We start from the raw sequence: 26,739 nt of genomic DNA on the forward strand, positions 1-26,739 counted from the left end.
ATGTTGTTGTACTGACTGTATACTTGTATTCTTGAAAACAATCCAAACACATACAATGCACCTTTCTGCTTTTCTGTAAATGCAGGGGTTATATGGTCATGGCGGACTCTTTCAATACATCTCTGTTCAAGCAAACTTTCCAAAGAGTTTTCACTAAAGATGTCCAGGGTGCCTTTAAGATGGCACTTGCAGGGACTCTGGAGATTAAGGTGGCTTGGTTTTTTTTTTTTTTTTTTTTTACAATTTAAAAAAAAAGTTGGTCTAATTGTCTTGTCTTTGCTATTTTAATTACTTTATTATTTAATTGTGCTACATGTGGCTTTCCTTTTAATATTATTACACTATTATTTCAGACTTCAAGAGAGATAAAGATTTCTGGGGCAATCGGCCCATGTGTCTCCCTCAACGCCAAAGGTCCCTGTGTGTCAGAAAACGTAAGTAGCTCATCTATTTTAAATCTAATAGACACGCTATACAGTGTTTTCTCTTAGGTTCAGCTTTATCTCTGGCAATGCAGAGAACATACTGACATTTTCACCTCTGCTTGTAGGAAATAGGAACTGGTGGCACAAGTCAGTGGAAAATTTGTGGACTGGACCCAAATACCACTCTTGCATTCTACTTTGAGGTTGTGAATCAGGTACATGCCAGTAAACTTTGTTTGATCTGCCCTTGATATGCATGTTTACAAGTGACAAATGACCCTTGATATGCATGTTTACAAGTTAACATTGCCACAGATGGTTTTGGAAAACCATCACAGAAAAATAATTGTCTCTCAGTTTGCAAAAAAACAAGCAAAAATCACTTAATGCCATGAGTCAGAGTCAGGTAAGATATGTTCCTGGATCAACATATTTTGTTGACTGAAAATTTATTCCTAGCCCTGTCCTAAACCTAACCCTACCCATAACTTATCCCTAAAATAAGAGGGAAATGGTAGGTGAATAACACTGATGTAGAAGCACCTAACCCTGGTTTTAAGCCTAAACTTGACATGAACTTTTAACTTGTCCCTCAAATCTGATTGGTTGATTTGGATTGTTGATCCAGGATCAACAAAGATGTTGATCCAGGAACATGTTGTACTTAGTGAAATCACCAGTCACAGATACTGTTGTCGCTGCAGTCTGACACGTTTTCAGGTTCTTGTAGATTTCCACCTTATATGCAGGTGGTCCACTAGAGGGCAAACTTTCATCATACATGGGATGTTTTTTGTGTGTGTGTTTTCTTTTTTACTGCATTTCAATTTAAAGCATTACTTCACTGCAGTAGTTTTGAACCTTGATTCACATAAATTATTCCAAATGTAGCAAAATATATTGAGGAATATGACATGACGTTTTACAGGGAATCATTTTGCACAAGTTAGTCTCATCTTCAGTTATTTTTATATTATAAATATACGGGTAATGCATGGTCTTAATGCTTGCCGTCATACATTTCACAGTAACTGTAATGTGAGCATTTAGTTTTGAGGTTGGTGTGAGCTTATATATTAAGATAACTATATTTACATTGCCAATGATATACATAAGATCAGATTGTGCCATCAAAATTATACAAGTTGCTATTGAAGTCAGTCATTAATGCAGTTTTCAAGTTATTGAAAGCTATTGAACTTTGATTGGCAGTTTCAGGTGTCTGTTGAACATTTTAGAGATAGCTTTTTTTTTCACAATCACATTGCATTGTCCTTTGAGCATTCCTTTAGAATAAAAGTGAATCACTGTTTCTGCTCAAGTCACAAATGAACACAATGCATCTTTGTGATGCAAAAGTCTTGTAGACTATCGCACAAGGTTCCTTCTGTCTGCATGAAGTCTGCTTACATCATAAATTGCTGCTGGTGAGCTCCGCCAACCCAGTGTCCTCTTCTGCTGAGGTGAAACGATGCTGTAGATGCTTCCCTAAGTCATAATTATTTCTACACTATTCCATCCAGCAAAGGTCAGGAAGTGTCGTGCTCAAACCAGCGTGAGGTCCTGTTGGGGTTGGTTGTTTGTTTGTAGTGCCGGAGGTACATTGGGAGCTGGCAAAGAGCTGTTGCCCTCGCGGCGTGGCTGTATGGTTGTGCACTGGGAGAGAGAGTTTTTACGAGGATAGTCAAACATCTGTCGGATTTTATTCAGGCTTTTGCGCAACGCGGCTCTGTATCTCCTGAAAGATACAAACAAGGTCATGGTAAACCTCCCACATACTCTCATGCTCTTAGAATCTAAATAACAACCACAAATCAGTACCATGAATCATAGCTCTTTACAAGTTCTCTTTCTAAATGTTGCGAGTTTTTCATCTGCAGGTTTATACCTCCACCTTTCTTTTACTATCCTGCTCCACATTCAATTCCTGCCACATTTTATTTACGAAACATTATTGAATGTGGCAGGTATTAATATGAGCTGCCACATCTGATAGTTAAAAGAGCCAGAAAAGTCTTAATCAACAATAAAAAGGTAATGTCTATCCATGATTACATTTCCCAAAATAGAGAGCTTATTTTCTGGGAGAATTTGTTTTATGGATCTTCCTGTCTGTCTTCTATCTATTGTGACATTTAGCTGTGGGCTGACTTATACTTGCAGTATTAGTAATGATGTAGTAAATATCACAATATAGTTGTTTCCTTTTGAAATTTAACCATAAAATTGTTTATTAATATTTAAATAAATATTGAATAGTCCACTGAATTAAATGTTTTACAAATGAAAGCTAGATTACCGTTCAAAAGCTTCGGGTCTGTAAGATATTTATTAATTTGGTCATGAAATACAATAAAACAGTAATATTGTAAGTATTACAATTTTAAATATTTTAAAATTATATTCTAAAATGTAACTTTTTCCTGTGACGCAAAGCTGAATTTTCAGCATCATTACTGCAGTCTTCAGTCACATGATCCTTCAGAAATCATTCTAATATGCTGATTTGCTAATGATTTTATTAGTCATTAACATTAATGACACTGACAACAGCAGGAATATTAGGCTGCTGTCACTTTAATACCGAATACATGGACCGAATATACTGATACACATCCGGTTTCTTTCTCAACTGTTCACTTAAGACATAACCGAGAGAATACTTGCCGAGACGGGTATTATTTTGACATAATTTTGTGTACGTGTCCGTTCAAGCGCAAGTAAACACGAAAGAGGGATCAGTTCGTTGTTCGAGCTCTGTCTGAAACGCGCATCTCTCTCTTTCGCCTCTTCTTTCTCGTTTAAAATCGTTAGAAAGTGTAAATTGGCAAGACAAACGCATCCAAATGATAAACTTTCACTCTATGATGGTTAAACTTAGCAGTTAATCCGTGAATCACATGCGTGACGAACCGTGGGCCCTGGTCCGTGCAGATAACGGATCAACTGCAATCTGTTGCACCGCTAATAATGAAAACACTTGATTTCATGATGATCATGATTGCTATCTTACCAGAGATGGAGAGAAATCCTACTCCAGTAAGTAAACGTGTCGCTGTCCCCAAAAATGGCAAAAATATTGCTACTCAAAAGTGCTTCCCTCCACGTTTTCTGCTGCGCATCGTATATTTTTTCCACGCATGCGCACCAGTTATGTGCACCCCTGAATATAGCAGTACATTACAGTATAAACAGTATTGCAAAATCTGCACTGGTTGACAAGTGTTTCTGTCGTCGCACTGAATATATCGTCATACTGCCCAGCCCTCTATGCATTGTAAGAAACATACCTGCCTTTGGACCCTAATTCCACATAATATACAGTCAACAAAATGATACACTTAGTTGCTTACGTTTGAGTCATGGAGTAGATCCATGGGTTGAGAGCTGAAGTGAAGAGGACAAGCCATGTGGCAACAGCCGAGGCAGGCTGTGGGCTCTCTTTTCCCGTCAGTGTCTCATAGAAGCAGATAACGATGTATGGCAGCCAGCAAACAAGAAGGCACACTGTCAACAACACACACAAATCACATGATGTGGTTAAAGATTTTTTGGACAAGCTCATTTCATTAGCTCGAGAAGAATATCGAATTGCTCCCTCTCGAGGTTGTGTTGCATGTGTGATGTATTTTGCTAATTAATTTCTCCACAATCTACTTGGACCCTTGCTGGGGGGGTTTCTCAGTCACCAAAGACATAGGAACATACATTATACATTTTAAATAATTAGGTTGTCAATTGATTAAAAATTTTAATTAAATTAATGACATTGAGTTAAATCACAATTAATCCACAGCAATTTATTTTTCATTCAAGCACTTGTTGCTTTTCCTTCCTCTCCAGTCCAACTCTTCCATTAAATAAATTAAACTTTTAGTTTTTAATAGAAATTCATACGTAGACAATTTGTTTGTCTGCAAAACTAATTTAAAACATTTAAACAGAAGCCTTTCTGTGTTTGCATTAAGCAGAAAAAAATCTCTATATGCCAAGGGAAAATAAATACCAATTACAGAATGATATCAGAAAGATAAGCACTTAATGAACTTCCAAAACACGGTGACAAAATCAAATACAATAAAACTGCTTTATGTCCCCTATTTTAATTATGCTTACCGATGGTTGTCACCATTACTATGGAGCTTTTGAAGTAGTTATTGGCTGGCACATAGAAACAGTGGTCTTCGTTGCAAACAAACGTCCCTCTTCGCACCTGGTTCCTAGCTATATGCACTATATATCCATACATGGAGCACATCAGTACAATGGGAATGATTATTCCCAACACCATGAAGAGCATGTTGAAGGTGATGCTGGACGGTTTGAAGCTGGGAAGGCAGAGGAACTTTGTCTCGCTGTAGACATAACTGCCGAAACCGAAAAGTGGCAGAGCTGCGTTGAGGATGCTGTAGACCCACACTATCGCGAGGATGATTTTGGCCCTGTGCGATGTAAAGATCACCGGGTAGCTGAGGGCGAAGCAGATCTCTGTGAACTTGTCAACAGTGGCCCAGGTGAGGGAATGGATGGAGGCGAGCTGGAGCAACAAAAACAGAAAGGCACTGCCCTTGCAGGTGGCACTCTTGCTGGGGTAGCTCTTCACCTGGAAAAAACTGTTATGGATACCAAAAGGGATGGTGGAGACGCCCAACGCCAGATCGCATAGGCTGAAGCTCAATGTGAGAACCCAGGTGTCCGTTTGCAAGTTCTGGTTGAGTGACACCACCAAAAGTAGTAGCAAGTTCCCCAAAATGGAGCAGAAGCTGGAACCAATCATCAACACTCCATAAACCACCGAAGTCCACTGCATGTTTACATGGGTGTTCAAATGCAGGCATGTACAGTCAAAACATAAACACCCGTTCGACGACAGAGACCACAATGGAAGCTGTGGAAAGAGGAGGTCACGTTATCAGTGCCAAACCACCAGGGAAGGTGTTGCTGTATGGGAGGAGTGTACCTCATGCTGATCTTTAGGAGTAGACGATCACTTCACCGAGCACTGATCTCTTTGGGGAGTTTAGTCAAGCCCTCCTCCGTCTTTACTATCAGCACCTGCCTTGGTCTGTTTGAAAATGGCAAACACGTTGCCTTGAGAGGCAAAACTATGTGAACAGCTACAATCACATGTAGCGAGGTAAATAAAGCATCTAACATTTAAAGAGCATGTTTCTGTGGACACAGGGCGCATGGGGAGGCTGGAGCTGCACTGCTCGGCAAACATGACGCCTGAGATTCAATATCCTCTGTTGCCGACTTTGAGCCATTTCATACTCAAGTGGTTTTTTTTTTTTTTTTGTGTAATTGGCGGGAAGCATGACCCTAATTCGATTTAAGCCGTTATCATTAATTAAGGCTTCAGTGCCTTTACCCAGAGCTTAAGCCTTCTATTCCAGTTGTATCTGTTATATCCTGCTACATGTCTCGTTTCATTTTAGATTAGAAGAGTTTTTAGATTACAGGTTTTTTGGTGGTACAGCATAAGCCATCTTTGCAGTACCTTACCTGGATGTAATTGTTTAGTCAAATAGATATATTAAAACGTAATAATTATTTCATGATTGCAGTCAGTTTATAGACATGTTGAGCATTTAAGAGCTGTGATTGAGATGCATGCTGGAGCTTTTATTGGGATATTTATAGTTTAGAGAAAGATGTGTTACAGAGAGATTTTTTCAGGTTGCGCTTTCTAGCCTTGCTTAATGTTTGAGACAACTACGCTTTAAAAAAAATAAAGTATTTTTAAATGTTTTTTTTAAGTCTCATTCTCACAGAAATACAGTAATATTGTGAAATATTATTACACTCTGAAATAATCATTTTCTATTTGAATATATTTTAAAATATAATTGATTCCTGTGATGCAAAGCTGAATTTTCAGCATCATTACTCCAGTCTTCAGTGTCACATGGTCCTTCAGAAATCATTCCAATTTGCTGATTTGCTGCTCAAGAATCATTGCTTATTATTATCAATGTTGCTTAATATTTTTTGTGGAAGCTGTATTACAAAACAAGTTTATGGGTGAGTAAGATTTAAAAAAAAGTTAAACTTATACTTGTATTTATAATTGGTGCATTAAATTAATAAAAAAAAATTTTTTTTTACTTTCTATAAATAAAAGAATCCTTGAAAAAAAATGTATCACTATTTCCACAAAAATATTAAGCATCAGAAACAATTTTTAACATTGATAATAATAAAAATCATTATAACAATTGTGCTCCAATAATAATTGAGCAGCAAATCATCATATTAGAATGATTTCTGAAGGATCATGTGACTGAAGAAAATTCAGCTTCAGAAATAAATTTCATTATAAAAAACATTTCTTTTAAATGGTAATGTTTCACTATATTACTCATTTTACTGTAATTTTCATCAAATATCCAACATATTTCAACTAATTGTGACTTTGGGTGAGACGACCTATAACAAGTTTGTCTAAACAATAGCATATTGGTGCCAGGATGGTGGGAAGGTTTGGGAAACCTATTTAAAAGCAAACCTTTATTTTTGCCATACCATTTGGTGGGTTCTTTGTTAAGCAAAATATTAGGCTGTCTTCATTCTTTATCTTTTCCCCCCCTCAGCACAACGCTCCTATCCCACAGGGTGGACGTGGAGCCATACAGTTCGTAACACAGTATCAGCATTCCAGCGGACAGAGGCGCATCAGAGTGACCACAATTGCAAGGAAGTAAGTCTTTTCCCTTATATTAACCATCAATGATTGCTACATTCATTTCCATTTCAAAAGTAGGGGTTAGTAAGATGGGGTTTTTTTTTTTAAAAGAAATTATTTATTTTTTCAGCAAAGATGCATTAAACTGTGAAAGTGACAGTAATCAGGGATCCTTGGACACAACTTCATGATTGTAGATTGTTCTTAGATTGTTCTTAGATTGACCCTCGTCCTTTCATAAATACCTCTCAGTTTGGACATCATCTCTGCACATCATCCATGTGTTATCCTCAATGACCATGTCCAGTTTCCATGACAATGTGAAAAAGAAATCAAAATAATCCCCTTTTAGAATGTTGCATAATTATGTTTGTCAGAATCGATGCACCACAAAAGAGTCTGGCTTTCAAAAGTACTAAGAAGGCTTTAAGTGCCTGAAAGGACCTTCCGGATTTCTTTGACTATTCTGCTGCTTTTTGAATATACCTCTTGTGTTTTGTTTTGTTTTAATATCAGACATTGAGGATGAATCAGTGTGAGTCAGAGTACAAGCTTGTGTTAGAAGGTCACTGTGCTATAACGTGTTCTCCTCATCCTCCTCTTCAGCTGGGCTGATGCTCAGACTCAGATCCAGAGCATCGCTGCATCTTTCGATCAGGAGGCCGCCGCCATCCTCATGGCCCGCCTGGCCGTCTACAGAGCCGAGACGGAGGAGGGTCCAGATGTTCTGCGCTGGCTGGACCGACAACTCATCCGCTTGGTGAGTCTTTCAGCCTTTCTTCTTTCAGATGGGACTAGCAACATATTTCTTGGTATAATCAGTCTTTTAGTATTAGGGATGCACAATAATTATTATTTTCTTTGATTTTCAGTGCCAGAAATTTGGAGATTATCATAAAGACGATCCCAACTCATTCCGTTTCTCCGAGACTTTTTCGTTGTATCCTCAGGTACTTACCGCCTGTCTAGCACTCTGTGACAGCACTGAACTTAACAGCAAAGCGAAAATGAGATCTTGACTTTGTCTTTGGCAGTTTATGTTCCATCTGAGGAGGTCTCCATTTCTGCAAGTGTTCAACAACAGTCCTGATGAAAGCACCTATTATAGACACCAGTTTATGAGGCAGGATCTGACCCAGTCTCTGATAATGATACAGCCCATCCTGTATGCATACTCATTCAACGGGCCACCAGAGGTAAAAATGCATAATTTCTCCCATTGGACATGTAAAATTTGCATGATTGAGGTGACCAATGAGGTACTTCATAAACGGTAGATACAATGTTCCCTGGGGGAAATTCATGCACTTGCACACTTTTAATTTTCCCCAAAATGGTAGAAATCAGTGTATATAAACAATATTTATTTCTTTAGCCATGTCTATATTTAAAGTGCCCCTATTATGTCATTTTAAAGGTTCCTAATTTTGTTTAGGAGGTCTCCTACAACAGGTTTACATGCATCTAAGGTCAAAAAACACTTTAATTTTCTCATAATATGCATTTAAATTCACCTCATTTCTCAAAGATTTTCAAATGATTCGTTCGAAGCAGTTTGAAGATTCAATCTCTATAAACCCCACCTTTCCGTTAGCCTACTGTGCTCTGACTGGTCTGTAGCCTACTGTGCTGTGATTGGTCAGATGGCCCAGTCTGTTGTGATTACAATCTATTATAATCTATATATTGACCAAAGGCAATATAAATCAATTCAAAACCAAAATTAAAGTAAATAAAACATTTTCTTTCATAAAACATTGTATTAAGTTGATTAAAAAAAACAAGTACTGCATCTAACTTTTTAGGCCATAGGTATACACAGATATTTTTTGTCATAACTATGAATGAAGAACAATGGCATAAATCACAGTTTGACATTGCTAGGGGTGTTTACAGAGAGATACTTGAGCAAGTTAGCGAGGACTTCCCTGGACAGTGCTCGCGTCTTTACATCTTACTATAATACTGATAGTGCTCCACTCTGTTCTAATAATAAAGACTCAGAGAAAGAATGTTTTGTTTTACACTTATGTTAGCGAACCGGGCTACAGCTAAATGGTAAACGCTTACCCAAACAATAATGGTACAAACGTTAGCCGAGCACAAACGTGAATGACTGATAAAACATTACAGTTTGTAAACCAAAATCTTGATCCATCCTTTATCATTACTCCCAAGTAATTAGAACGACAGACAATCTGCATTAATCGACACAATTGTAGGTAATAGTGGCCCACAGCTGATAAGCAGAACTATTTCAGTAAGAGGGTAATACTGCTGCGCGGGGTTTACACAAGATAACACACAAAATTATGTATTACACTATATATAAAATATAAAAATCGATTTGTTTATAAAAAAAACAAAAAAACAATTAAGGCTTCATTTATTTGATCAAAAGTACATTAGAAACATTAATGTGAAATATTACAATTTAAAAGAGTTATTTTCTATTTTCAAATGTAATTTATTCCTGCCATAGCAAAGCTGAATTTTCATCATCATTACTCCAGTCTTCAGTGTCACATGATCCTTCAGAAATTATTCTGATATGTTGATTTGCTTCTTCTTCTTCTATTATTATTATTATTATTATTATTATTATCATTATTATCATTATTATCATTGTTAAACTGTTGTGCTGCTTAATTTTTTTGTGGAAACTGTGATAGATTTTTTTCAGGACTCTTTGATGAATAGATGGTTCAAGAGAACAGAATTTATTTGAAATGGAAATCTTTTGTAACATTATAAATGTTCAATATATTGAACATATTAAATGTCTTTCAAGTATTCATTTCTTTTCAGATAAAAAAAATCTTACTGACTCCAAACTTAGAAAGTTTGGAAGAAAGTGAAACTCACTTAAAAATTTAGTAAAAGCGTTCTTTAAATATCAGTATTCAGGGCTGCCAACTTTTGAGTTTAGCTTGGAGTGAGAATTATGTAAGGGGGGTTGGATTGGGGGGATGTAAAAAAAAATCTTGCATCACAATAAATGTATTGTGATTGTCAAACATTTTAGAATTTTAGGTTTAGTGACAACATGTTACACTGTTTACATGGTACAATTTCTGGTAAGCTACTTTTTTTTTTATTATTGCTTGAGACAAATTTCACGATTTCAATTCAGTTCAATTCTTGTGATTTGATTCAATATTGACTCGTTTGGATAAATATTAGTACACAAGATAGGCATTAATTTTTCTCAAGAAAAAAAATCTCACCTAATGCTGTAAACATACTTTGAGCCCTATCAGCTGGTAGTATTATTTAAGGTTAAAAATTACTTGTTTTTTATTATAATAACAACTTTATTTAATGATATAAGTAAAAGTATAATAAATATGTAATATAGTACACATATTTAGCATAATACTCTCTATAGCTCTTTTTCCTAGCCAACTAATGTGCTATATATTATGGTCATTAAATGGCTTTCCTGAGGTAAATGTTATGCGAGACAATTGTTCTCCATCAGTTTTATTGACCTCTTTCCGCGGTTGAAAAACACTGATTGATCGGTATTATGTATGAGGAATATACATTTCGGTAAGTTGTACGGTCTCTTTCAACATTGTTCATTCGTGTTTATTTACTAGTTAGTAGAGATGATCGGTTCACATGTCGCTAGGGATCTGTCACGTCACATTTACAAGCGCCAAAACGGTATTGTTTGAATTTCGTAATTCAATTTTGTTTCAAGATTTTTTTTAATATCATAAGTAACCTGCTCTGTCTTGTCTGTCGGTCTCCTTGTCCTCTTTGCTTCGCAAATTTTCTGTGCGTGAGAAAATGGATGTGTGGTGTAAGAGCGTGTGAAAAGTGTCAATTGCGCGAGTCTCACGGTGAATGCGTGAGGGTTGGCAGCCCTGGTATTAATTCAATGAGCTTAATGAGTAAATCACGTGTCATGAGTCATGACTCACGTTGATTCTGAAGTGCAGTGTCATGATGATTGTTCTGTACTAGATGTCCCCTGACACAAAAGATTAAAATGTGTTCTGTTTAATTAGTGGACTGTGCTAAATTGCACCATAGGATATACAGACGCTTAGAAGTCTCCATAAATTAAAAGAACATATAGCCAAATATAAGCTTTTACTGTCATATAACATCAAGGATATTTCAGCGGATTCACTCTGCATTTAAATGCGGTTGTCTCCTGAAACTCTACAGTATGTATGTGGACATTGGTCCTTTTAGCACCATGACATTTAAAAAAAAAAAATGTGAATAGATTATGTACAGAAAGCGAGCAAAGAGCACTCCCTTTATAATGCCTGAAGCTGTCAATCACTTCAGTTGCAGAGCGATTGGCTACAATGTTCAAGGCTGCAAACCATGATGTAATTACAAACCTTTGACAGTCTTTACACTACAGAGCTTGAAAACAAACAAGCACGGGACTGTTTGAAAGCAGCAGCCTATCAATGGGTACTGAACTGAGTCAAAATAGTCTTGGCTATTTGACCCGCAGTCTGTCTTTGCCTATCGATTCCCGACCCGCAACGCAAATGACAACATACATTATTCCACCCGTTACATTAAATATTAGCGGTTCACCCGTCTGACCCAGGAGCCTGAAGGTGGTTGCATGCATTTTAACACAATTATTGTGAGGTAGAAAGCAAGCAAGCAGGCAAGTGTTGTATAAATGGGTTGTTTAAACTCTACATGATGAACTGATGGTCTGTAGTGCTTGTTCTTTAGTAGTACTGAGTTAAACAACATCAGGGTGATGATACAACGAGCAACTCAAACTGACGCGCGTTTTCTAATCTGCTTTTAATGGAGGGCTTTATGTCACTTACTGTTTTTCCCCTGACACAGCGAACAGAAGGGGGGAAGTTTCAGGAAAGATGTTTATCAAAGCATCTAATTGACAATGACAGTCCAATAACAGGCTTTGTTTCTTGTTGTTGTAGCCCGTGTTGCTGGACAGCAGCAGTATCTTGCCTGACCGCATCCTCCTCATGGACACCTTCTTCCAGATTCTGATTTACCACGGAGAGGTACGGTGTAAAAAGGGTCCACTTTAGACAGTCTACTAGCTATAAGTAACTTTGCAGCTACATATCAACTAACCTTCATTAGAATATTTATAGACTTTTAGGTTAGGGTTAGTAGAATTAGTAGAATGACGTACTTGCGAACAGTGTTGTGGGGAAACGCATTACAAGTAACTTGAGTTACTTAATCAGATTACTTTTTCAAGTAACTAGTAAAGTAATGCATTACTTTTAAAATTTACAACAAAATATCTATATACTTTATATACTATTATATACTATAATATACTTTTTCAAATAAGTAACGCAAGTTACTTCGTTTTCCCATTTATTGACTGACAGCTCTCGTCCCAATGTTGAGAAAAATCGTAAGTGCAGAGGCGTGTGTGAACATGATGGTTATTGTAGTTCTAGACTAAATTTGAGCATGCATTCAGTCAAAAAAATCAGTCAAATGCAAAATCAGACAATGCAAACCTCCAATAATTAAATGTTAAATAAAACAAATATTTGTATGCATTTAATCTTTTGTTGTTGACCAATGTATTTTATATTGACTACTAAAAATGACTTTTTTTTTGGTGAAAAAAAAGAAGTTTTTATTGTTGAAGTGAGTGTTGAAAGTTGAAAGTTTTGTTTGAGCTGCGCCCTCTACTGTACATGCATAAATTTGCACTTCCTTCAGTCTGAGGCTTATTATTTGAACGTACTTTTCTTAATAAGTAACTAAGTAACGCATTTAGTTACTTTTTAATGGAGTAACGCAATATTGTAATGCATTACTTTTCAAAGTAACTTTCCCCAACACAGCTTGCAAAGTTAATTATAGTCAGTAGAATGTCTTTTGGGGACCATCAAAATAAAGTTTTAGCTGATATTAAGCGAACTGTCTACTAATACTCTAATGACTGCTAGTTGATGTGGTTGCAGAGTTACTTATAGTTTGTAGAATGTCACAATAAGGTGTTTGCTGTAAATCACAGCACATATTCTGCCTTCCAATTGCACTGTGGTATATTTTCCCTGTGACTGGGCAGATGTTGGTTTAGCGCCAAGTCTTTTTCATGTGTTCAATAATTAAGAATGCAGTCTGTTTTCTTGGTCTCGGTCTGAGCTGTTCAATAATCTAAGCTCATGAAATCAGAGCCAGTTTTGCGCTGAAACAATTTTAAACTTGGCTGTGTTGCAGCAAACAGACATTTTCTGGTGAAAGCTTGTAGGTGTCTCGCTGAAGCACGGGTAATGAAGTGAAATATACAAATAAAAAAATAAAAATGAAGTGAGATGTTCCCATAGTCACAGCTCAAAAAATCCATTTATTAGCAGTAGTAAGTAAGTTTTCAGATTGATCATATTATAGTATGACTTCTGACAGATATGTTTTCCCTCATGTAGACGGTGTCTCAGTGGCGTAAAGCCGGGTACCAGGACATGCCCGAGTATGAGAACTTCCGCCACCTGCTGCAGGCTCCTGTGGATGATGCCCAAGAGCTTCTACACACTCGTTTCCCCATGCCACGCTACATCGACACAGAGCATGGCGGCAGTCAGGTACAGGCGATGTGATGATGTAGTTTATTTTTGAATTCTTTCCTGGATCTTTATGTGGCACTCATACTGCACTGAACGGGTTACACTGATTAAATCTAAAAAGTTTAGTTGAAAAGTAATATTAAAGGTCATTAATTTTCATAATTCAAAATGAAAGGTCATTCAAGGGCAGAGCATGTGAGCGAAGTGGAGCGGCGTGACGCTCCTCTCAATTTTCCGCTCTATGACAGTGCACTCCGCTCAATCGCTCACGGCCCAAGCGAACGCTCCACTCGTGTACCGCTCACTCTCACTGGTAAATTTCTCAATTATGTAGGCCTATAGATAACAGTTATGATATTTGTGGCTTTAAAGCAATATTTTATTAAAGCTGCAGTCCGTATCTTTTTTGGGTTAAAAATGATTGAGCAAGTACATTTGAGCAAGTACATAACCAGCCAGTGTTCAAAAATATCTGCTTGCCTTAGCTCGATTCAAAATGATAAGCTTGTAATAATGTTTTTAATTCCAGTGGTACTGGTGGATTTCCGCGGGAAATTCGAGCATGTCTTTACGTCACATCTGTACACATAATGAAGGAGTCTCGGCTAGTAGGTTATGTTGCGTGTGAGGATGTTGGAGGTGGAGATTTATAGCCTTTTCTACAGCACTTGATATAATTAAACTTAGCAATTTGATGGCGGACCAGAAAGGTTCAAATGACAATCAACAGTGACAACTGGAGATTTGCCCATTGTTAAACGCGAAAGACTTTTAAAAAAACAACTAGTTTTTAAAAAAGTCAACTAGTGCAAATAGTTTTGCTTTCGTCAACGAAAATTATGACGAAATATTGTCGTCAACGAACCTTTATCACCTGACGAAAACGAGACGAGACGCAACGTAAATGCTGGTCATGTGACGATAACTAAAATAAATTTATAATGCAATATTGTTGACGAATAAAAACGAGACTAAATGTGGTTTACAAAATAAAAACTATGCTAAAATGTCTCCATTTTCGTTGACCAAAACGAGACGAGACGAAATGTTATAACGTCACGACACGACGAATGAGAGAGTTGTGCGTGAACCCATAGCTTTGTCGGCTTTAAATTCTGGTTTGCGATCTGGTCACCCGATTATCAGCGAATTTAACAATATTATTCCATTAGTTATTCCATTAAAATGTCTCATTTATATATTTGACACATTCATAATCATTACTTTTGCCGGTTCTTTGTGACAGCTGTTATGTGCGTTATTAGCATCACCCTCTGGTTACATGAACGCGTCACCGCATCAGCACCAGAACTTGGAGATGTTATTTTAGAGAATAATCGCACAACGTATTCGAGATTTTATATTAATAAATAAACTAATCGAATATTCAAAAATTGTGACTCATCCCTGCATGGAATCTCGTTTCTTTCCCCAAATCTTCACTCACGTCTCACCCATTTTCTAAGGGGATTATAAACGTTTCTTCATTGGTTCGCTTTTAACTAGGCCTATTATATTCGTATTCTTTACTGTGGTAAAGTAGAAAAACACTGTAGGACAGATAGCCTACATTTGTACTTGCATGTCAAATTATTTTTAACACAGTTTGTGCCTGTTATTAGACATGGTAAGGCGTGTCAAGTTTAGTTGTAAAGCGAACGTTTCAGTGCACCGCACGGGTGATTTTTAGTTTCACTTTCTCTGGCAGCGCAATCTCAAACATAGCCTAAATATCTCGCCCTTGTGGAAGATAAAATTCGCTCTTCAGACCAATTTACATCAAGTAGAAAACATGAAGATATCAGAAAAGAGATCGATGGTCTCTTTCCTGCTCGTGTCCCACATCCCTCTCAAAGCGCAGAGTGGTAGGCTATATCACGCGTCTTTGTGTGGAAATATAAAACGAGTTTTTATTTTTTTAAACAACCCCCCAACCACCGCCGGTAGTTGGTCCATTACCACCGTGGTAAAAAAAAACTGCCACCATCACAGCCCTAAATATAATAAGATAACCTTGTTTGAAATACTATATTGACTGGGTTAAATAGAATTGCATTACTAAAAAGAGACTAAAATACTAAAATTTCATTGACTAAAACTAGACTAAAATGTCATCAGTTTTCGTCGACTAAAACTAGACTAAAATGTCATCAGTTTTCGTCGACTAAAACTAGACTAAAATGTCATCAGTTTTCGCTGACTAAAACTTGACTAGACTAAAAAGAGTATGAACGTGACTAAAACTAATAAAAACTAAAACGACAGCTTGACACAAAGACTAGACTAAAACTAAAATTAAAACAGGCCGCCAAAAACAACACTAACTGCAACCGGCCCATTCGAAAACAAGGACAAAAAATCGGAAGTTCATTTTAACAGAGGTTTGATGTGATACGATAAGCGAGCGTTAGATTTAATCAGCACGATTTACTGCAATGTTTTTTTCCCCTTAGTTTGTCAGAACAAAAGTTGATGTTACTTACTTGTTCAGACGACATTTTCCGGTGAAAATTGTTATGTTGGTCATACTTCCAAAAAGTAGAATCTGTGATTGCGAATGACCGTATCCACACCACCAGCGCGGTGATTGACAGCCGCACATTCTCCTCAAAACATTGCAACAACAAAAAGCAAAACAGGTTTTCGCTATTAGCATATCACTAAATGAATCTTTTGCTAAATCAGTTTCTCCACACTCCCTTTCGATTTCTTCTCCTTCTTCGTTCTTAACTTTGAAGTTTACTGTGCATTTATGCATAAGGTTCACAACTTCATTGAAACAATATTTGAACTCCATAACCTTAGACCTATTGCTTATTTCACATATATTGGAACCAGCATATCACAAAGAGCATTCTAGGTTGCGTGAGCGGCCCTGAGCGAGCGGAGCAGGATCTTCAGAAAGGCGCTCACATGCTCTGTTAAAATAGTTATTCACCCACAGTTGAAAATTCTGTCATCATTTACTTACCCTCCTGTTGCTCCAAACCCTTAAGACTTTTATTCAACTCCAGAACACAAATGAACAATTTTTTTTTTATAGATTTCTGTTCCTCCTTTGAAAGTCTATTCACCCAAAACTTTTACTCTTCAAAACGATCGTAAAATAAATCCATATGAATTGAGGGGTTTAATCCAAATCTTCAATAGAGACACAATCACATTATATGATCGACATATTTAATTTAGCAATTTTTGATCAGCAACATTTTTTACAGCATTCAATTTTGGTAAACACACTCAAGCATTCTTGCTTGCGAGAACCAATGAGGTTCATTCTTGTGTGTCACGCCACACCTTTTGAGCTTCCACAAGAATCAATCAGGTTTGTTCTCGCGCATTAAGCAAGTACAGTTGAGCTTCTGTTTATGTTCACTGGTCAATGTTTATATGTGAATAAAAGCCTGAATTCAATCTGTTCATCGTATAATGCAATCATGTCTCTTTTGAAGAGTTGTATTAAATTGCTTGATTCATATGGATTTATTTTACGTTGTCTTTATGAACGTTTTGAAGCGTCAGAGGTTTGTGTGAACAGACTTTAAATGAAGGGACAGAAATCTCTCAGAATTCATTAAAAATATATTAATTTGTGCTCTGATGATGAACAAAAGTCTTCAGGGTTTGGAACAACATTAAGGTAAGTAAATGACAGAATTTTTGGGTGAATAACCCTTTAATATTCACAGACCTTTATGAACCCTTTAATATTCACAGACCTTTATGATCTTAATTAAATAAAGCAATAAGCCTCAAGCTGTTGTGTAATATGAGATTTGTTCATAAAATCTACATGGACAGCTGCCTTGTAAGGTGCCTTCTAACAGAAATGAAGCTTAAAAAGTGACTGATTACAGATACTTGTACTTGGCAGCAACTCTGCACTCGACTTAGTTGATTTCAATCAAATCTGATATTAGCATGTTGCCAAGCGATAATCTTATAAGCACAGTTTCTGGTAAAATAGATAAAAAATAGTTTCATTAGATTGAATTGAGATTGAATTGTCAATACTTTTAGGCATTTAATCAAATATATTTATAATAGAGCTGTTAATAGATTAAATAACCCGAACCCAAACCCTAACCTAACAGTCTACTAATTCTCTAGTGAGATTTTGTTGACATGAATTAGCAAAGTTACTTATAGTTAATAGAATGTCTAAAGTGGACAATAATAAAGTGTGACCAACATTGTTGCTCATCTTGCCCCAATGCATTTTTGGTTTTCCCTCTCAAAGCCTTAGATATTAGTCAGCATAATGTTTCTGCCTAAATTTTTGACATAGCCTTCATATTGGGAGCGCACAAATGATGCCTTAAATTGCTGTCTAGGTGGGCAGGTCACTAAGTTTTGGAACAGAACCCTCTTAATTGTGCTAAAAATCACAGTACCATGGTGGATTATTGCTTTTTTAAATGGAATGGTAGGAACATTTATAATATAAAAGATGCCCATTTTCAATAAACAGTTAAATTGATTAATTATAATGAGAAAACCCAAACAAACAAGCGGTTCTTCTGCCAAGTAGTATAGTTCATTAGCCTGATGGAGGTTTATGGTTGCCAAGCAGCATAAAAAAAAGCAAAGATCATTCTGTGTTGCAGCCAACATTTAAGTGCACTTGGCTCTTGAATATGGAATTCAGCTGATGTTTGGTCACACATAAAAACCCAGTGTGTGTGTGTGTACTTGTACAACTATCTTTATGTGAGGACCAGTTTGAGTTTTAGACCATTGGAGTGAGGACAAAGAGAGTAAAGTGAGGACATTTTGGCCGGTCCTCACTTTCTGAGAGCCTTTAAAGGCCTGTTTGAGGGTCAAGACTTGGTTTTAGGGATACGGTTATTCGGTTAAGGGTAGGTTTAGGGTAAGGGTTCGGGTTAGGCAATTAGTTGTGATGGGTAAGGTTAGCGTAAGCGACTAGAGATTGCATTGTGTCACTGAATGTCCTCATAAAGATAGATGTACAAGAATGTGTGTGTGTGTGTGTGTAGGCCTACCGGCTATTTTACAACCGATTTTTACTGCATGATCTATCAATTCTTTTAAATAATGAATTTGGTTTGAAAGAGCCATGTTGTTTAATGGCAAATGACAGTTGTTTGAATACAGTAATTTTGGATTAGTCAGTGCAAATATTTATAAATTGCTTTACAAAACCACCTCCATTTTCTCAAGCCTTGATAAATGACGGCTCAAATGGAAGGTGCTACTTTGAAAACAGTTTTTCTGACAGCTCTTCAGTCAATTTCTGCGCTTGAAAAACTCGCCCTCGAGGATTTTTAAATGCTGCTTTGTGAATAAATGACTGTAATGGGTCATCAACTGTTTTGCATATTAATACACTGTTTTAGGGTCTGAAATTTAACCACGATTTATTTATTTTTCTTTGCCTCCAGGCTCGTTTCCTTCTCTCCAAAGTGAATCCTTCTCAGACTCACAACAACATGTATGCATGGGGTCAGGTGAGTGCTGTATATTTTACCAACACAAGAACATTTCCTTTGAGAGGAATATTGATTAGTCTACTGTAACAAGCTGTTGTTATACAACAATGTGAACATGTCTTTTTTTTCTAATATTCACCGCCGCTGATTGAATCACACTTCCTGTGTTTGTGTAGGAGTCTGGCGCACCCATTCTGACAGACGACGTGAGTCTTCAGGTGTTTATGGATCATCTGAAAAAGCTGGCAGTTTCCAGCGCTGCATAAGAGCCTTCAATCGTCAATCTTTTTTGTCAGTAACACACAGCCAGCAGGATTACATTGGCACTGCCCTCAGTTTTTTCCATTTATTTAATGCAAATATGGAGCCCAGACCTTTAAAAAGAGAGATTGAGTCAATCATGAATGGAAGTATCATTCTTTAATATTTAATATTGACAAAAAATGGCAAATACCGCATCCTCATAACACTACATGTTGAGTATACATCAGGACAAGATATATGTTTCTGTTTTAATCAGAATGAATTTAGCTACTTGAGTGAAGTGGCTACATGGTTTAAGAAATAGTTTACATGAAAAAGACAATTCAGTCATTCTTTACTCATTCTCATGCCATTCCAAACCCTGCCTTTTTTTATTTTATTTGAATCGTTAGTCTTTTGAAGCCATATAACTTTCTAGTTGTCTAGTCAGCATCTCCCTTAAATTCACGGTCCTAGTATTTTCCTCCAAAATTAAAAAATGGCGTATTGCTTACTACACAAACAAAAAACAATGCCGTTTTTGGTTGATGGCTTTTTTGCACCATTTTTGAATGTACACATGCGCTAGACATGAAATATCTGAATAATGACTTCGGTCTGTTCCTTCTACAAAGCTATCGTACGACAACAATTCTTTACAAATTATTACTTTGTGTTTAATGGAAAAAAATAACAGCATACGGGTTTGGAACAACATCAGGGTGAGTAAATAATGATGGAACATACTTTTTTTTGACTGAACTGTTGCTTTAAATTTGATGTTTACATGTATGAAGCTCTGTGGTGAGACCTCATGTTGAACGGAGGGAGAAAACTAGTTCTTTTTAGCATACCTGCTGCAGATACTTTTGTTTTCCCAGTCATGGAAGGTGAAAGCTGTGCCAATGTAGCCAATTAAGCATGAGCGCTCGAACGCCGCCTCTAGCCAACAGCGCAGAACAATGGCTTATTTTTAGAACCTGTGCGCGTCTCTCGTCTCGTTGCTGTTGTTGGTTTGTGTTTCACCACAAGGTTGAGTGGCCCGTTCCAAACACAGACTTGCGGAATTTGTAAGCTGCCTTTCTGTCTGTCGCTCTGATATTTATGAGCCAGTTCTAGCAGTATTGTATGTTTTGTTTCTAATAAAACCAGCTTCATCATCCCAGCTGGTCTGCATTGTTCAAATTTTGCCTTTTGAAAACTGAAAACTATTCTTTGTGACTCTTGCCTTTCAATCAGCATCCTGTGAGTCTCAAAGGACACGGAAGCCCATGTGTGTGTCTCTATTTTCAATGAAAGAATAGTTGAAAACACCATCATCATTTTCTCACCCTCATGTCATTCCAGGCTGCATGACTTTCTTGCATCTGTGGAACGCTGAGGTTTCGTGTCATCTCTGAGTTTGTCTTTTCCATACAGGAAGCTTAGATCGACATGAGGGTGAAATATTCCTTTAACAGAGCGCAACTATTGCATGTCCCACAAGAGTTTGGGTTAGTGTGCAAAATAATTAATTGCATTACACCATCATGAAATATGATAGCACGGTCTACATCCAACACAAAGACTCAGAGATTTGCTTTAAAGAAAAATGACTTGCCCATTGACAGCATTTGTGTGGTTGTTTTCACTGATGGCCACATGGGAGCAGCAATTAACTTAAGAGAGCATTGGTTCAACTGCAATTATTGGATAACTCAAAAGTTCTTTTAAATGCCGTATGTAAATGATTAATCTCTCACAGCAGTTGATCCAGATTTTTATGGAAAGACAATTACCGATTCATGCCTTCTGTGTTCATTATTTCAGAACTCATCATGTTATTCCCAGTTAAGATTTCTCATCAGTCTCCCTATGCATACTTTTATGGATTGTCCTGTCAAATAGGCATGCCTAGATTTTCATGCTTATTAAATTAAGTAATTTACCTGCATTAGGCCGGTATGAAAAGGATATTAGTTTCACCCCCTGAGCACAATGTAATGTTATCTATATTCTGATCCTATAATGCATTCTGAAACTCTTTTCACACTGATTTCAGCTCAATGGCTGTGAAAGTCTGTTACTACAATTGTAAATTCCTCCTGTAGCCTCCTATATTATTTTCTTCAATTTTGTAATATTTACCTCTCTGCCAATTCATTCCAAAGTTGCATAACAAATGCTAAAGAAATGTGTCCGAAGAACATGCTTTACTTGATGATTTGGAGAAGAGAGTAGTTGGATACCGTGACTTTGTGGTCTTTTATTGCAATTGTACATACAAATCAATGTGTATTTGAGAGCTCCCTGTCTCTCCATGAAAAATAGTCATTTTGTAGCAATAAAAACCCAAATCATGGTTGGTGTCCTGATGCATTTTATAAGCACTGCGGTGCTGAATGCAAGCAGGTTGTAGACACTGAGAGTAGAAACACAAAGCATATTGCCATAGACAATATTCCCAAACTTTATTGCTGTGATTCCATGACAGTCTCATTGATTTGACCGACTTGATCTTAGATGACAATCTTTTACTTAGATCATTGCCAAGGGGCAGAAAATTCTCACGCTTGTTAAGACAAATTAAGACATGTCTCTACCAAAACCGCATCTGTAGTGTTGTTAAACCCGCTGTCTTGTAACATCCTCCAGAGAGGTTGAGAATTATCTTATCTCCTGCCAGAAATGCTCCATTAATTATTGACAGAGATCTGCTGCATTTTGGTACAAAATATGCACTTTAATTTTTCATTAAATTTGATGATAAAATCTCAATTGCTCACTGGAAGAAATTCAGTGCTACAGATTTTGGGTCGATGTGTTTCACTTTTCCAATTCATTAGGCATGATAGATCCAGCTAATTAACCCACACATACTGGCCTCTCACAGATGGGTGGAAATTTACTCATTACACAAAATGAAGGTATGTCTTGCTGATTGAAATTCTCTAAATATCGCTAGATTGAGAATGTTTGATAAATTAACAAACTAAAGGCAGCCTCATTCAGGCATATTTGAATGCACACATAACGTCACATTAACCTCAAGCAGGATTGAAATGCCTGCCTAGATAAATGATCCCAGATTTTATTTTATTTTTATTTTTTTTGCAGTTCTGTCTATAGATAATATAATCAGGTCTTTCAAATAACATTTGAAGAAGCTGATATTTTATATTCAGGACAACTGTGTCTTTTAAGCTGGTTGCTTTAGAGTCTAGATTGAAAAGGCTGTACATGAGGATGAGTACATAGTTTATCTGTGATTCTATTAGTACAGTAACGTCACAAAATAGAGTGACAGAGAGTATCTGACTGTGTGCATCAGAAGTGAATCCAGAGGACATGCTGAAACGCTACTGCCATGGATAAAGGGCTTTCTATGGTGTTATTTGAAAAATGTACAAATGTTGCTTTTTTAAAGGGAAAAAATGGAACAATTTTGGCAGCTGTGATTGCCAGAACATTGCTGTAAAAATATGGTAGATTAAACTTGTTACAGTCAAACAAAAACAACAACCTGTATTTCATTAACTAAAGTAGTTCATATTGAAAACAACCTTAAAAAGTGTTAAAGAGAAAGCTACATATTAAGTCAAAGTTAATCCATCCATCCACTCATCCATCCATAGACCCACTCATCCATCCATTCATTCATCCATAGACCCACTCATCCACCCACTCATCCATCCACTCATCTGTCCACCCACTCATCCATCCACTCATCCATCCACCCACCCACTCATCCATCCATAGACCCACTCATCTGTCCACCCACTCATCCATCCACTCATCCATCCATAGACCCACTCATCCAGCCATAGACCCACCCACCCACTCATCCATCCATAGACCCTCTCATCCATCCACTCATCCACCCACCCACTCATCCAGCCACTCATCCATCCACCCACCCACTCATCCACCCACTCATCCATCCATAGACCCTCTCATCCATCCACTCATCCACCCACCCACTCATCCATCCACTCATCCATCCATAGACCCACTCACCCATCCACTCATCCATCCATCCACACATAGACTCACTGCCATGATGCTATGGTATTGCTATGCAGTTATGCTATGCTATGCTGAGATTGTCTGAGTTGTTGTCAGTGGTTTGCTATGGTGATAATAATAATGGACCTTATTCACAGTAGATGCACAGTAGGGGAGCGCGGGGCACAACGTAACACGGGGCTAGTTGTAACACGCTTGTTTTAAATACTTCCGCACATGCTTGGATGACGAAACTTTGTGTATTTACTAGTTGCCATATCAACACTATATAGAAAAAAAATTCCGCCAAAATTATTTATTTTTTTTGGAAGATATCCATAGACATTTATTAAACCATAGCAAAAGTAAATTTCTTACTTAAGTTAATTTTTCATCTCTATTTTTTGTGTTTATTTAAAATAAGACAAATCTGATATTATTTTAATCTCCAAGATGTTATTTAACAGTTGAGATAGTTCTTTAATGTTTCGCTAACTAGCAGAAGACACTAGCAGGGTTTAAATCTCAGTTGTGCAGGCGGGGCATGTTGTAACACTGCGTTACAATGTGCCCCTATTAGAAATATGCTATTCTATACTTTTATTAATTTTATTGAGAAAACGTGAGAAAAAGGTGAATAAAGACTGAGAGTCAATGTTCAGAAATTACTAATTATTTATTTGTTTTGAACTATGTTGTATAGCTGTGTTTTCATGTGTTCGTAGTCAAAACTCAAAAATGAGTTTATATTTAATTATTAAAAATTGTAATTTTTTTATATGAAAAAGTTTTTTTAATTGTATTTTATTTAGAAAATATTTTAGTTTGTTTTGTATATTTTTTTTATTAGATCAGATTTTTATTAGAACATTTTAAGCTGTCATATGTTATGTTACAATTGTGCCCCTGCACATGTTACAATGTACCCCACCTATGGGGCATGTTGTCACATTTCACTTCCATTCTTTCGGGGTATATCAAGAAAAAAGTATATACTGTATTAATAAAACAAAAACACATAATTGTACTAGACATGTGGGAAAAAATAAATACTCTGAACCATAAGTAGATTTACACAAACTGAGAAAGTCAAAAAGCGTTACTTTGTGCCCCGCTCTCCCCTAGATATCATTTTTTTCACAAATACAAAAGAGAATCTGAGGGATAGATGTACAGTCTGACAGTATAACTGTCCAACCTGTATGTCTCTAGTAAAAAATGGAATCAATGCTAAGGGACAAGATACTTGACAAGTTTTTACTTGGAGTTAGCAGTTTGTTCATATCCCTAAACCTAAGCACTACTATTAAATTTACCACAAACGCCTCAGAGGTTACTTTTTACTCAAAACTCAAACAATTCAACACCTTACATATAGCATTTTAAAGCAGTTTAAATCAAATCTGCTAAGTGTGCTTTCAAAGAAAACATGCCTGCAGCATGTTAACTTTGAGCTCTGGCTTGTGTTATTCAAAGGTTTTAAATTACAGCTATTTAATGTAATAAAAAAGACCATATTCTTGTATGGCAATGAATTGCGGTTAATGTTTCCATGGCAACCATGCATCTCCGGTTACTTTTTCGGCATATCATTATCTGAGGGAATTTAATCCAGAATTGACTGCCAAGACTTTACTTTTACGCTGTCACTTGGGTTCAAATATTCATCTGAAAACTGGCTGACACTAAGGGTCTGCTTACACAACACCATTTTCAACTAAAATGGAAAACCTTTTCTGCGTTTTGTCCGCTCATTCACACGAATGACGGCGCTTGGGGGCCTGAAAACGCAAACTTTTGAAAACTAGTTCTAGTAATGATACTTCTATCGTCTTTATTTGTAAAAATGGTGATGTCATGCGCATGCATATTGCGTGTTCAGTCTATAGGCGCCTAGTGTTTCTTTACAAAGTGACATTGCCAACTACTGACCAGAATGCAGCGTTTTTAATAATTTTCGTGGATCCGGGTGAACGAGGATCGTTTTAACAACGTTGTCGTCTGTACGTGAAAAAGCAAAGGAAAAACTTTTCATAAGTAGGCCTACATAATTGTGTTAACGAATCCTGTTTCAGCTTTACGTGACCATGACTTCACATTATTACACATTATTATTACATGACAATCACCGCTTTATGATAAGAGTGTTATAATAAAACCTTAAGTTAGTTAAAAAACATTTTTTGGAAATGTATTATAAAATCATGATTTCCCCAGTGTATGAAAAATGAGAATGTAACCTGACAGTTGTGGTAGCCTATATGAATTTTTGCCATGTCTATCCATAGCATCTGCCACCATTTTTGTTATTTTAATTTCTTTTGTGAACCACAATGGTGCCTAATACAAAGTTACCAGCTTTGATGTTTAGTGCAAACTATGGTTACATGGTAGCCTAATTTTTAAACTACCAAGCAAAGTTATCCTCTGAACTGAGAAACAAAATCATGCGGAGAATCTTACCCAAGTCAAGTTTAGTTCTGTTTTATGTTGTTGGCAAATGTGTGTATTAAGATGAATTATGAAGGGTGAAATATAATTGCATTATTAAGTAGAGATGTCATTGCTTTACAGTTATAGTTGCCCTTTAATAGCTGACCCATATGTTATTTCATATTTGCAGTATGTTTCTTTTGTCCTGTGTTGCCAAGTAACTAATGCCCATTCATTTGAGTACACTGCTTTTGCCTTAGTCTTCCGCACATCAGTAATTCTCATATATCTCAGCACACAATCTCTGTGAGGATATGGTCTGCTCATTCAAGGCAAAGCCCAGGCGTCCAGGACAAGTGTTCCAATGAATGAGCCTGATTTCTCAGATACAAAGCGCTGCAGGCTCACTGAACCCTCATTTTGGGACATCACTGATAGATCGCTCTCCTGTGCGATTGACAGTTCTATTTCAGTCAGATAGTCAGATCTGTGAAACAGAGCTGGAGAATAGAATTGATCTTGGCTGCTTCCGATAATGCATACTCTCTGAGTACGTACTTCTTGAAAATAAGTAATTACTTGGCAACCATTCAAAAGTAAGTTCTATATATTGTGTATGTGTGTATAAATGAAATCCATGCTGTCATTGTCATGTGGCATACCAGCGTCATTTGATAGTAAAGTGTCCAACAGATGCACACTTCAGAATCCCGATGGAAGTAGTAAGTCATCTGTACTTTTTGTCTTCTGTTTTCTCTTGAAATAAAGACCCCAGTCATTTCTCATTTTTCTTTTAAAAAAAGACAGTTTCTTAAACTGTGCTCAGCTTTGCCACATTGCCACTCAAAAATCATAGATCTCAATATGACCTCAAATGAATTTCTTCCATGACCAAATATTATGTCAATATTATTTATATTATTTTATAGCTATATACTCCAGCTGTATGTCAACAAATTATCTCATTTGGCTAC

General features: G+C 36.8%; 2 protein-coding genes across 2 annotated transcripts in view; one reads left to right on the forward strand and one right to left on the reverse strand.

The window, feature by feature from the left end:
- Positions 1–20,513, forward strand: part of sec23a (Sec23 homolog A, coat complex II component) — a 28,372-nt gene extending 7,859 nt beyond the window's left edge. The window contains exons 10-20 of the mRNA XM_084096721.1: positions 86–209; positions 354–434; positions 551–640; positions 7,019–7,125; positions 7,717–7,870; positions 7,983–8,060; positions 8,145–8,306; positions 12,039–12,125; positions 13,518–13,673; positions 19,058–19,123; positions 19,282–20,513. Coding sequence (XP_083952847.1) covers positions 86–209; positions 354–434; positions 551–640; positions 7,019–7,125; positions 7,717–7,870; positions 7,983–8,060; positions 8,145–8,306; positions 12,039–12,125; positions 13,518–13,673; positions 19,058–19,123; positions 19,282–19,371 — 1,195 coding nt within the window. The 3' untranslated portion in view covers positions 19,372–20,513. The remainder of the gene's footprint in view (positions 1–85; positions 210–353; positions 435–550; positions 641–7,018; positions 7,126–7,716; positions 7,871–7,982; positions 8,061–8,144; positions 8,307–12,038; positions 12,126–13,517; positions 13,674–19,057; positions 19,124–19,281) is intronic.
- LOC311072031 (adenosine receptor A3) lies at positions 1,829–5,354 on the reverse strand. Its single transcript, XM_084096733.1, has 3 exons — positions 4,542–5,354; positions 3,779–3,932; positions 1,829–2,163 (listed from the first exon to the last, which is right to left on the reverse strand). The coding sequence occupies exons 1-3, from the start codon at positions 5,233–5,235 to the stop codon at positions 1,971–1,973; spliced, it is 1,041 nt and encodes a 346-aa protein (XP_083952859.1). The 5' UTR covers positions 5,236–5,354; the 3' UTR covers positions 1,829–1,970.
- Positions 20,514–26,739: the final 6,226 nt, after the last annotated feature.

Source organism: Abramis brama (genome assembly GCF_963993115.1).
Source record: "Abramis brama genome assembly, chromosome: 21".
In the NCBI taxonomy this organism is placed as follows: domain Eukaryota; kingdom Metazoa; phylum Chordata; class Actinopteri; order Cypriniformes; family Leuciscidae; genus Abramis; species Abramis brama.

Coding starts and splice junctions, on each gene's coding strand:
- LOC311072031 (XM_084096733.1), bottom strand. CDS start 5,235: ATGCAGTGGACTTCGGTGGTTTATGGAGTGTTGATGATTGGTTCCAGC. Junction 3,933..4,541: donor AGTAATGGTGACAACCATCG/GTAAGCATAATT, acceptor TGTTGTTGACAG/TGTGCCTTCTTGTTTGCTGG. Junction 2,164..3,778: donor ATCTACTCCATGACTCAAAC/GTAAGCAACTAA, acceptor TGTATCTTTCAG/GAGATACAGAGCCGCGTTGC.